This window comes from Protomyctophum bolini, assembly GCF_963924005.1.
Source record: "Protomyctophum bolini genome assembly, chromosome: 24".
Classification (NCBI taxonomy): Eukaryota; Metazoa; Chordata; class Actinopteri; order Myctophiformes; family Myctophidae; genus Protomyctophum; species Protomyctophum bolini.
Window position 1 is genome coordinate 7,067,238 of NC_137885.1, and position 13,933 is coordinate 7,081,170.

The 13,933-nt window shown below is 43.7% G+C and overlaps 1 protein-coding gene across 8 annotated transcripts in view; it reads left to right on the forward strand.

The window, feature by feature from the left end:
- LOC308311508 (target of Nesh-SH3-like) overlaps positions 1-13,933 on the forward strand; it is a 51,190-nt gene that overhangs the window by 572 nt on the left and 36,685 nt on the right. For all 8 annotated transcript variants that reach the window (XR_013963658.1, XM_080758203.1, XM_080758204.1 and 5 more), the window contains exon 2: positions 12,856-13,038. Coding sequence is in view for 7 of the 8 variants with exons in the window: in XM_080758203.1 (XP_080614329.1) it covers positions 12,856-13,038 (183 nt within the window). In the remaining variant the exon portion in view is untranslated. The remainder of the gene's footprint in view (positions 1-12,855; positions 13,039-13,933) is intronic.

A 13,933-nucleotide genomic window follows, 5' to 3' on the forward strand; every position in this document is an offset into this window, starting at 1 on the left:
ATTGCGATGGTATACAATTCGTCAGTTTACCGGAGTTTGTTGGAAAGTTTAACGGGAGTTTCCTGTAATATACACATCCATTATTCCATTCCATTTTTTGCGCAGTGAAAGCTGCCTTAATGCACAGAGACACACTGCTAAGATAATTATAGGCCTGTATACGATAACGATCATGTATACAGGTGTTGACATTTAAGGGTTGCCCACCTGCCCTTAATTGTCAGGTAAATGACACCTCTGGCCAGGTGGAGTATGGTTTGCGAGTTGCCCAACCCTATATGTGCTCAACGGGGCATGAAGTGTGCGTTTGAGCGGAGGACGCACCTGTTTATAAACGCAACACGAGAGATCAGTCTTACACTATTGCTATACACTTTACTGTGAGAAACCATAGTCATATTCATAGCTACTGTATGTATATATTTGGCCTAAACATTGAGTTATATAGGACATTTTTTATTGCACAGCCCCAGAATTCCCTAGTAGAAAGTAAAAACTAAAAGAAAAATATATTTGAACAGTAATTCAAATGTTACCACATCATTAATTTTTATAGTGGACAATCTACTTTTTGGGCAATTAAGACGTGTGAGCAAGAAGTACAACTGATTTATTGATTGATTGATTGATTGATTGAAATATGTATGAACAGTTTGCAGAATTACAGTACAATTCAAGCACAAACTCAATACAAATACTTTAACTGTGAGTGGACGACCAAAATTACACTTGTTTACAAGAGGGTCCACCTTGTTCAATTCATCAAGACATTTAGAGACGTACAAATAATACACTTCTATAAAGCCAAAGAGCAGAACGGGAATTCATCATAAAGGAGGTATATAAAAAGGGAAAAGAAACGTATACAGTGAGGGGGAAAAGGGGTGGGTTGGTGCAGGGGGCCAGTTTCGAATTGCAGCCGTCCGTACTGTAGGTGCCTTTTGAGAGCGGATTTGAAGGAGTCAAGGGATTCACATGTCTCAATGACTGTTGGTAGGGCGTTCCACATGTTGGTGGCATAGGAGCGAAGTGATTTTAGTCCCTTGTTTGTGCCGAATCTGGGCTGCACATGGTTTGATGCACTCCCTCTGGTGTTGTGCAGGGTGTGGACTTCGTTTACATTAAGGAAGTATCTAGACCGGTACATGGGTATCTTGGTGGTGTATCGAATCTTGTGGACCAGACCCATTGCAAGATGCTGTATAACATGACCTGTATAGTCCTGTACAACATGACCTGTATAGTCCTGTATACAACATGACCTGTATAGTCCTGTATACAACATGACCTGTATAGTCCTGTGTACAACATGACCTGTATAGTCCTGTATACAACATGACCTGTATAGTCCTGTACAACATGACCTGTATAGTCCTGTGTACAACATGACCTGTATAGTCCTGTATACAACATGACCTGTATAGTCCTGTATACAACATGACCTGTATAGTCCTGTATACAACATGACCTGTATAGTCCTGTACAACATGACCTGTATAGTCCTGTACAACATGACCTGTATAGTCCTGTATACAACATGACCTGTATAGTCCTGTACAACATGACCTGTATAGTCCTGTATACAACATGACCTGTATAGTCCTGTATACAACATGACCTGTATAGTCCTGTATACAACATGACCTGTATAGTCCTGTATACAACATGACCTGTATAGTCCTGTGTACAACATGACCTGTATAGTCCTGTATACAACATGACCTGACCTGTATAGTCCTGTACTTGCCCATCGAGACCTCAGTGTCTGTTGTGATGCACAGAGACACACAGATTGTTATTATTTTTGATATATTGTAGATTGATGCTATATATTGACCTGGTGCCGTTGTTCATGGAGGCACTCCACTGTGTGTGTGTGTGTGTGTGTGTGTGTGTGTGTGTGTGTGTGTGTGTGTGTGTGTGCGTGCGTACGCTGCAATCAGGTACAGGTGTGTTTGCTTATGAAGACAGATTAACAATTTATACAATGCAAAAAAAAGCCAAAAACTTTCTACAGAATTAATAAATATCAATAATAGAGAAAATTACAGATTGATTGGTGCGTGGAAATCAAAAAGTATCCAGAAGTACAAATACTCAAGTAAAGTGCAGGTGCTGAAATAATTTAATTACATAAATTGAGTCAGTGTTAATGAATGAAGGCTCTGTTCCATTCTGGTCAAACAGAGTCAGTGTTAATGATACTAATGAAGGCTCTGTTCCATGCTGGTCAAACAGAGTCAGCGTTAATTATACTAATGAAGGCTCTGTTCCGCATTCTGGTCAAACAGAGTCAGTGTTAATGATACTAATGAAGGCTCTGTTCCATGCTGGTCAAACAGAGTCTGCGTTAATGATACTAATGAAGGCTCTGTTCCATTCTGGTCAAACAGAGTCAGCGTTAATGATACTAATGAAGGCTCTGTTCCATTCTGGTCAAACAGAGTCAGTGTTAATGATACTAATGAAGGCTCTGTTCCATTCTGGTCAAACAGAGTCAGCGTTAATGATACTAATGAAGGCTCTGTTCCACATTCTGGTCAAACAGAGTCAGCGTTAATGATGCTATTGAAGGCTATGTTCCATTCTGGTCAAACAGTGTCAGTGTTAATGATACTAATGAAGGCTCTGTTCCATTCTTGTCAAACAGAGTCAGCGTTAATGATGCTATTGAAGGCTATGTTCCATTCTGGTCAAACAGTGTCAGTGTTAATGATGCTATTGAAGGCTATGTTCCATTCTGGTCAAACAGAGTCATGTTGAAACACTCTGCTACACCAGTGGGTCTCAAAGTGTGGTTCCTCAAGGGTGTTCCAAATGGACCCTTATTACATGTCTGTAACTCTGAGAGTGTACAGAATGGAACCAAATTGAACCTTAGGCTACAGGTCTGTAACTCAGAGTGTGTACACATGGAACCAAATGGACCCTTACAGGTCAGTTTCTTGCAGTTCTGTGCGTGTGTGTGTGTGTGTGTGTGTGTGTGTGTGTGTGTGTGTGTGTGTGTGTGTACACAAGTACAATACACGCGCTGTGTGAGCGAGTGTGTCCTTGCAGAGCGACATGCAGTGTTGAAATAACATGACCTCATATGGAAGCACTGAGAGAGAAAGACATACAGAGAGAGAGAGATGCATTGTGTGTGTGTGTGTGTGTGTGTGTGTGTGTGTGTGTGTGTGTGTGTGTGTGTGTGTGTGTGTGTGTGTGTATTGCATGCGTAATTGTGCGCACATGTGCTCCTGGTGTGTACTGTACTGTGTGTGTGTGTGTGTGCACGTAACAGTGCTTTTTACCCCACTTATTTTTTACTGTCCTCTACAAATATTTACTGTTACAACCAACATACCTCACTTTATTAGTTACACACACACACACACACACACACACACACACACACACACACACACACACACACACACACACACACACATGCGTTGTGATCAACAGAGAGACGATTTGTCCACAGCCGTGAGGCACGTCAGACCCCCAGCGTGGGGCAGGTCGGACCCCCAGCGTGGGGTCCACGAACCCTCTGAAACAGTGATAACCATGAGAGGTTTATAAGCCGTTTGAGCCAACACAGTGCACGAGTGAATGTGCGTGTTATAGTGAAGAAGATATCCAAAGCAGCGCCCTCCTGCTCATAAAAGCCTGTCGTTAAACTGCTCCATTATAACTATACCCCCTTTAATGTGCAGGGTGTGGGTGCAGATATATTATTAAGCATGCATTTTGCAGTGTGCTTCAACACGATCAGCAAAGCTCGCACACAAGAAAGGCGCTGGCTCATGCCGACAGCCGACGCTGCCAGCTATATACCAGGAAGAGAGGCGTTGGGCCTGGCCTGGCCTGGCCTTCTATAGCGCTGTATCCGTCCACAGTGGCCCATGATGGGACCAGCTACGCTACCGAGAGCGCCTTAATTGACACTGGACGGCAATCCGGGAGTGGACTGGGAACTTTGTTTCCTCTGCTAGTGTTCCAGCCCGGGACATTGCCCCGCAGACTGGTTGGTTTTGAACTTATAGGATGCCTATATAACCCAATAATGCGAAATCTCTCTTGGAAGAGCCACCCTGCATCGACAAATCTAATATACGTCAACCTTCCCCGTGTTTCTTCACTATAGTCCGATCCAGAAGAACACAGCTTGCCGGGCCACTGCTATATACACAGAGCTGATACCATGAGGTTATATATCTTCCCTTCTTCTCTGGAGTCCTCATGCCTCAAAGCAGACCAGAGGTATAGAAAGCTGTCGTTCCCTGATGTCATCGCTATAGTAGGGACACATGCATCAGTAAGCAGGAAATATGGGGATGCCAATGAAGGACCAGGAAGTCTTCTGGCGTGGCATTGTGAAATCCATGAAAAATTACGACGACGAACCCAATAAGTCCCAAAACAGGTTGTTTGTTGACCTGCTCACGACCTGCAGACGTAGTCTCAGCTGTGCAGGTTACACACATCTGCTCCGCGTTAAGAAGAACAACAGCCTGATCGTCTAATTACCACCTCATTAAGTTATAACGAGCTGATCGTCTAATTACCACCTCGTTAAGGAGTTACAACGGGCTGGTCATCTAATGGAGGTTACGGTATGTGCATGATGACATCATCATCATCGTACCCATAAGTTATGCGGGAACGCCTACTGAAAGAAATGTATTATCTGATTGCATTAAACAAAGTTAAACGACCTTAACTCACTTTGCCACTCGATTGGCCACTCACTTTACGCATATACCCTGTATTGAAGTCATGCAATGAGCTGATCAACGAGCTGGTGGTGGTCTAATTACCACCTCGTTAAGTTACAACGAGCTGGTCGTCTAATTACTACCTCGTTAAGTTACGACGAGCTGAACGTCTTATTACTACCTCGTTAAGTTACAGTGAGCTGATTTGTCTAATTACTACCTCGTTAAGAACAATGAGTTGTGTTTGTGTTGGAGTTCAACACAATGGAATGTGGATGAGAGAGAGACATCAAAGTTCTCTCTCACACACACACACACACAGAGGGAGAGCGTGCATGTGTGTGTCTGTCTCTCTCTCTCTCACACACACACACACACACACACACACACACACACACACACACACAGTGACTGACGGGGAAACAGCTGTCTTTGGGTTTATAATATAACATCTGGAACTTTAACAGGCTTGTGCGCGTGTGTGTGTGTGTGTGTGTGTGTGTGTGTGTGTGTGTGTGTGTGTGTGTGCGCGCGCGCGCGTGCGTTATTACTTGTTTTCATAAGTCACATGATATCCCAGGTTGCTGTTTTTGCCATGTGACATAATATACTGTACCTCTCTGTCACGTGTGTGTGTGTGTGTGTGTGTGTGCGCGCGTGTGTGTGTTTTGTGTTTTCAAGTGTGTGTGTGTGTGTCTGTCGCCATACGATTTGTGTGAGCGCCAGATGTTCCGTATATATAGAAATAGACTTTGAGAGAATGATTTTCTTCATAAACGTTTGTTTTATTTATATGATTTGGGTTGACCCTTTAATAAGAGTGTCCATCTATAATTGAGGGTGGACGGTGAGTGATGGTTTGCGCCGTCGAGTCGCGGGTGTGGAGAACATGACACAGAGCCTTCATTAGTATCATTAACGCTGACTCTGTTTGACCAGAATGGAACAGAGCCTTCATTAGTATCATTAACACTGACTCTGTTATTGACCCGAAAGGAACAGAGCCTTCATTAGTATCATTAACACTGACTCTGTTTGACCCGAATGGAACAGAGCCTTCATTAGTATCATTAACACTGACTCTGTTTGACCAGAATGGAACAGAGCCTTCATTAGTATCATTATCACTGACTCTGTTTGACCAGAATGGAACAGAGCCTTCATTAGTATCATTAACACTGACTCTGTTATTGACCCGAAAGGAACAGAGCCTTCATTAGTATCATTAACACTGACTCTGTTTGACCCGAATGGAACAGAGCCTTCATTAGTATCATTAACACTGACTCTGTTTGACCAGAATGGAACAGAGCCTTCATTAGTATCATTATCACTGACTCTGTTTGACCCGAAAGGAACAGAGCCTTCATTAGTATCATTAACGCTGACTCTGTTTGACCAGAATGGAACAGAGCCTTCATTAGTATCATTAACACTGACTCTGTTTGACACAGCATCACACCACACATTCTGAAGTTTTACGCACGCACGCACGCACGCACGCACTGAGAGAGAGAATAATACTAGTAGTAGACACATCACAGTAAGCAAGAACAACACATTGTAATAGGCCTACATCAAATACATAAAAATTGTAAAATACATAAATGTAATCAGGAATCATACAGTACGTATAAGCTAAGAGTTGATGGTATAATCATATCATATTGGTGTAACACGTATAGAATGTTTGGAACCCATAATTCAACATAGCCCATATTATTCAGTAATGCGTTTGGATATACACGTACGTTCTGAAGTGTGTTTACATAATAGGCCTGATGGTTCAAGTGCCACCCGCGTGGGTGAGGAGGAGGCAGAATTAAGGCCTCAGAACTGAAGCCAGGGTGAAGTAGTGGCATGCTGATTATAATCCCTTTGGGGCCATACCTATATATACTGTGCTGTGCTGTCTCCATGCTGAATCACACCTCTAGGGGTGTTTGCATTTTAGATAAGCGGAACAACCAAACAGTTGATCAAAGGCACGGTGCCGAGAACGTCTCGAGGGCTTTCTTTTATATACCTCCCAGAGAGGTTCGACGACCGCGCCTCTGTCCCCCCCACCCATTATTCAATGCATGTTCTGTAACAGTATACACTGTAGGTTATAACTCTAAAATGTGAGAGGTTGTGCCGTTATTGGCTAGGCCGCTATATGGCGGTCAAGTCATGTCGCTCCTGGCTATGCGGGACTTTGTACTTTAAAATAACACAGAGCTGATGAACATCTTCCGACTTCCATCTCATGCTGCCTGCTTCACTTCTTCTCCATTTTTAAATTGACTTCACAGCATGCAGGGTAACACATTTGTGTAACATGGTAATCTATTGGTTACACATTGTGGTGTAACGCAACTACTTTCCCCACAGAGCTGATGTGGGCAGTGTTGTTTTCGTCGACGAAAACTAAGACGGAAATTGTTCGTCGACAACCTTTAACCCACTGACGAAAACTAAATGAAAAGTAAGCTATGATGACAAAAACTAAAGACTAAATATATTGACAATTCCGTCAACAAATAAAAACTAGACTAAAAATGTTAGGAAGGGGCTATAGTGGACAAGAGATCCATGTACGTATCAAGTCATTTTTACACTTTGTTGCATGCTGCGACTCATTGTGAGCTTGTGTAGATCTGCAATTTTTTCAGCAAGTTTAAAAACAGCCATTACGACGGCATCAAGGCCCGCCAGAATATACATTTTAGTCGACTAAATCAACTGTAGATTTAGTCGACTAAAATCTTAGGATTATTTAGTCGAGAGGCTATAGTATACGACTAAAACTAAAATCAAAAACCTCCTGCCAAAAACAACACTGCTGATGGGCACTGATGGGATTTTGTGAGGTGAGAGAGAGAGAGAGGGAGAGAGAGAGAAAGAGAGAGAGAGAGAGAGGAAGGGAGAGAGAGAGTGGGGGAGGGAGAGAGGGATGGAGAGGGAGAGAGGGAGAGGGAGAGGGAGAGGAGGATAGGATGGAAGACCTCATAAAAAGTGTTTTATTCGACAGCCTCAGGGCTACATTACAGAACACACACACACACACACACACACACACACACACACACGCTGACATATCCTGTATTTATAAACATGTACGGCCATGCTTGCCATAAGAAATGGGATTATAAGTAACTCTATAGCCTAACCTTATGCTAACTTTACATGCAGGGGCGTGCATTAGTAATATAACTTCTACCATACTGTATACTTAAATATCAGGGTATTTATTTCTTTGCTATAAAACAACAACATATAGAGCAGTCGCAGTCCCGCCGCCCCCTGTCATGACAACGCCAGGCCCAGGAAATGATTCCCGCAATGCATCGGCCCCAGAAAAATGTTTGTTGCCGTGATTTGTCACGACAAGAGTTGGCTTTGTGTATACGACGCTTAAAAAGTCTTTAAAGGTTTTATGACATTCATTTTCATTTATTTTTCTTTTTCTTTTTTCTTTTAGGTTTTATGACTTCAATTACACCCAAAAAAACCTGAACTTTGAACATTCAGTGGATTTTCTGTGGTCTGAAGTTTTCTTTGGGGTTTGGAAGCCTTTTGAGCTACAATGAAAACCGGCAAACACAGTGAAAACAGTGACATCTGCTGGCAAATCCCATTGACATATATGGGATTTGCAGGCTCTTACATCACAAACTGCCGGCAAATCAGAGCACCTGTTTGAACCAGAAAACCCCAGATCACAGAAAATCTACTGAATGTTAAAAGTCCATGTTTTTTGGGTGCAATTGAGATTAGAAAACCTAAAAAAAAATCCAAAACCTTTTTTTTTAATGTCACAATCCCTTTAAATAAATACTTTTTGAAAATTCTATGAGGAAAATGAACGGAGAATCATTTCCCATGCGGGCCCTCGTCGTATAGGGGGCCAGTTGTTTCAGTGTATGTTTCACTGAAAAATGCCGGCAGTTTATAACGGTGAATTAATTAATGAATGAACGATGCCGTGTAATTTAATACTAACGATATGGCTCTGTTTGGATTAATGGTGCTGATATTGTGCATGTTTGTTTGCTCCCTGGAAACACTGGAAACATCAGAGGGTATAAAGGTGCGTTCAGACGTTAATATGTATATTATTCGCCTCGGTTCTTAGTTTTGCGCCAGGTCCCGTTCGCGCGACTAACGTCTAAGGTTAGAGCGGTGCGATTACATACAAAGTCAATGGACTTTGTATGTAATCGCTTCTATAACCGTCCAACGCAGCTTTAGATTACACATTAACCTCACTTAAGCCCTATTTTGTTCTTCTGTTATTCTGTTATTCTATTCTCTAAACGTGTCACATTGGCTCGTTGCTTCTCTCAAAAGGTTCAAAAACAAGTATCGCTATACTCTTTAGTTAAGTAAACGAGAAAAAAATACTTATTTTAGAGTATACTTCTTATAGTGTGTGCTCCCCCTCCCATCACCGAGATCGTGCCAAGAACAACTAACAGAAGTTTAGAAGCTTTGTGACGCTGCCAAGAGACACACACACACGCACACACACGCGCACACACACACACACACACACACACACACACACACACGTTGTGACATTTGGAGGTGTTGGCAGACAGCAGTAGACATGTGGAAACATCTTGTTAGACAGAACAGAGCATAACAGAACACTGGAGCCATTCATTCACTCATTCATTCATTCATCCATTCATCCATTCATTCATCCATCCGTCTGTCGTCCTGGGCATGACGTTAAACTGCCCCGTTGTATACCATTGTCAATGTAGCAATAGCATTAGCAATTAGCAATAGCAATAGCATAGTAGTCAATAGCAGTGGAAGGACTGACTTCCAGAATAGCAGTGGGTGGACTCACTTCTAGAATAGCAGTCGGTGGACTCACTTCTAGAATAGCAGTGGGTGGACTCACTTCTAGAACAGCAGTGGATTGACTGACTTCTAGAATAGCAGTGGGTGGACTCACTTCTAGAATAGCAGTGGGTGGACTCACTTCTAGAACAGCAGTGGATTGACTGACTTCTAGAATAGCAGTGGATGGACTCACTTCCAGAATAGCAGTGGATGGACTGACTTCCAGAATAGCAGTGGATGGACTCACTTCTAGAATAGCAGTGGGTGGACTGACTTCTAGAATAGCAGTGGATGGACTGACTTCCAGAATAGCAGTGGATGGACTGACTTCTAGAATAGCAGTGGGTGGACTGACTTCTAGAATGGCAGTGGATGGACTCACTTCTAGAATAGCAGTGGGTGGACTCACTTCTAGAATAGCAGTGGGTGGACTGACTTCCAGAATAGCAGTGGGTGGACTGACTTCTAGAATAGCAGTGGGTGGACTGACTTCCAGAATAGCAGTGGATGGACTCACTTCTAGAACAGCAGTGGATGGACTCACTTCTAGAATAGCAGTGGTTGGACTGACTTCTAGAATAGCAGTGGGTGGACTGACTTCTAGAATAGCAGTGGATGGACTCACTTCTAGAATAGCAGTGGGTGGACTCACTTCTAGAATAGCAGTGGGTGGACTCACTTCTAGAATAGCAGTGGGTGGACTCACTTCAAGAATAGCAGTGGGTGGACTCACTTCAAGAATAGCAGTGGGTGGACTCACTTCTAGAATAACTAGTGGGTGGACTCACTTCTAGAATAGCAGTGGGTGGACTCACTTCAAGAATAGCAGTGGGTGGACTCACTTCAAGAATAGCAGTGGGTGGACTCACTTCTAGAATAACTAGTGGGTGGACTCACTTCTAGAATAGCAGTGGGTGGACTCACTTCTAGAATAACTAGTGGGTGGACTCACTTCTAGAATAGCAGTGGGTGGACTGACTTCTAGAATAGCAGTGGGTGGACTGACTTCTAGGCCCATAGGAGAACAACTGCAGAGACAAAGCGGCAGTGCTAAGACTAAACTTAAGACTAAAAGACTAAACTTTGTTTCCTCCTGGTGATCCAGCCTGTATAGGACATAACATACCCACAGGCTGGTTGGTTGGTGGAGGGTTTCCACAACTTGGGATGCCCAAAGCCGCCATTATACTTGTGCCCCATGGAGTGCTGAGTGAACATGCGTGTTGTTGTGTGTCACGAGGACATGAGTTTGTGAATGTAATCTTCACCGCTCCTAAAACATTTGTGTCCATGTATGTATATATATGCTTTCCCTGTGTGTGGACATACATTGAAGATGGAATGGAGTTTGTATGTGTGGCTGGCCACATCCATCAGTTCATTATAAGTCTGCCTGGGTTTACCTGGTGGGATCCGCACCCACCGCTGTTGTCGTATGATAAAGGGGGGAGGGTTTAGCGGAGGCGATAATATTGTGATTATATCACTATATATCACTGTCATTTCGATTGGGCCTTTTTGACTCAAAGGCTTTCAGCTTTTCGGGAAGAAACATGCACAGAGAAGACATATTTAAATATTCTATTAAACCACACCTGGAGGTCTATTAGAGTAATGTTAACTCCATCCATAAGACACATACAGAACACAGAAAAAGCTCAAAAATCACGGCACTCCATCTTTTAACTGGACTTCACCCACTCCTCATTAATGGTAAAACAATAGAACAGGTAGACAGCTTCACATATCTTGGACTCACACTGGACAATAGACTCAGGTTTGATCAACACATTACATCTATCCAGTCACGCTTTCAGCAAAGACTCCATGTAATCCGTAAACTATAAGATCATTATCTGTTGCTCCCTCATCTTCTGCTATTATTGTACAAAAGCATTATTCAACCTGTTCTGTTGTACTGTTCTGCATGTTTCTACACCATACTGTCCATGCCTAACAGGAACAAACTTTTCAGTATCACCCGTATTGCTTCCAAAATCATCGGACTTCCTACACCCACACTTTCTGATATGAACAATAACGCCATCACACGACTAGCACTCTCGATATCAAATGACACTGACCACCCTCTGTATCGTTTATTTAACCTCATGCCATCTGGACAAAGATACAGAACCTTGCCATGGAAAAAGGTCCGTTTTAGTAGGTTTAGTAGTTTTGTCCCCTCAGCCATCGCGGCATTAAACAAACTGCCCTTAAAACAAGGCTCCAGACCTCCCAAAACAAACTGGTCAGGCTCCTACTTGGCCTCACCCCCCGAACCCACCTCACCCCTGCCCACTTTGACAGGCTGGGATGGCTTAGGGTCGACGACAGAGTACAGCATCTTGCAATGGGTCTGGTCCACAAGATTAGATACACCACCAAGATACCCATATACCTGTCTAAATACTTCCTTAATGTAAACGAAGTCCACACCCACAACACCAGAGGGAGTGCAACAAACCATGTACAACCCAGATTCGGCACAAACAAGGGACAAAATTATTTTCGCTCCTATGCGACCAAAATGTGGAACGCCCTACCAACAGTCATTAAGACATGTGAATCCCTTGGCTCCTTCAAAACTGCTCTCAAAGGGCACCTACGGATGGCTGCAATTCGAAACTGGCCTCTGTAAAAGCTGAATGTTTATCTGGATTGTACTATGTTTTTGTATGGACGTGGTGTTGGGTGCCTGCACATATGCACACATGGCATCAACGCATGGTGTTGTGTGCAGGCACCCTACACTCTGTCTTTCGTTTTCTTTTCTTTTATCCCCCTGTTCCCCTCACTGTATATATATTTTTTTCCCTTTTCGCTTCCTATATGATGAATTCCTGTTCTGTTCTTTAACTACATAGAAGTGTCTATTTGTTTTGTCTCTAAATGTTTTGATGAATTGAACAATGTGGACCCTGTTGTAAACAAGTGTAAGGCTTAATTGGGTCGTCCACTCACAGTTAACAGTCTTTGTATTGAGTTTGTGCTTGAAATGTACTGTAATTCTGCAAACTGTTAATAAAGATTTCAATCAATCAATCAAAAAGCCCCGCCGATAGGATGGTTCTGTACACAGCTTGTGGGGACCTCATGTTTTGTTTTTTTTGTACTGTCTTGGTGTTATGTGCTCTGTGTTGTTTTTGATGTGGGTGTTGAACAGATTGTGAAGACAAATATCCTTCGGGACAATAAAGATTATTATTATTATTATTAACTGTGTGTGTGTGTGTGTGTGTGTGTGTGTGTGTGTGTGTGTGTGTGTGTGTGTGTGTGTGTGTGCGTGTGCGTGTGCGTGCGCGTGCGTGCGTGTCAGGGAGTAGGCAGAGACTGCGTGTGCGCATCCGGGCCACGGCGGACAGCATCGTGCTGCAGTTCGTGCGGCCCGCGGCGGACATGAGGCTGCAGGGATACATCCTGGGATACGGAGGAGGAAACATGATCGACAAGCAGTTCATCCTCCTGCCAGAGGACGGACACACATACCAGACCGAAGTCGGTAAGACGCACGCACGCATGCACACACGCACGTAGGCGCACGAGCACACGCACACACGCAGGTGCACGAGCACACACGCACGCAGTCAGGCGCACGAGCACACACGCACACACACACGCGCGCACGCAGTCAGGCGCACGAGCACACACACACACACACACACACGCACGCACGCACGCAGTCAGGCGCACGAGCACACACACACGCACGCTAATCTCGTTCCCCTGCAGAATTTGGCACAGACATGAATGCATTCAACATGTACAGTATAGGTGTGTGTGTGCTACTGTACATCAGTCGACACTCTAATAAGTCTATAAACATTCAGTTTGAAGGACAATATCGGTCGCCGGAAGCAGAGACGTGCTGTTTTCAATGAGTCTTAACATTAATTAGGACAATATCAGTCACCATGAGAAGCAGAGACGTGTGTTTCCAATTAGAAGGACAATATCAGTCAAGCAGAGACATGTGTTTTCAGGGAGTCTAGTATTCATTAGAAGGACATATCAGTCACCAGCAGCAAAGACCTGTGTGTGTGTGTGTGTGTGTGTGTGTGTGTGTGCGTGTGTGTGTGTGTGTGTGTGTGCGCGCGTGCGCGCGTGCGCACGTGCTCCACTTTTTGCTTTGGCAATGTAAACTTATGTTTTCTCATGCCAATAAAGTCCTTTGAAGTGTGTGTGTGTGTGTGTGTGTGTGTGCGTGCGTGCGTGCGTGTGGGCGTGCGGCCGTGCGTGCGTGATAAATGAGGGCCTTTCGAGGTCACAGCGGGTCTCAACTCGCCTGTAACCATGTGACAACACAACTTTACGTCTGTCTGTCTCTGTTGAAGGAGTAGATATCTGTGACTATTTTTTTCCCCCATGTCATATGCAAGCAGGGAATCATAATATTG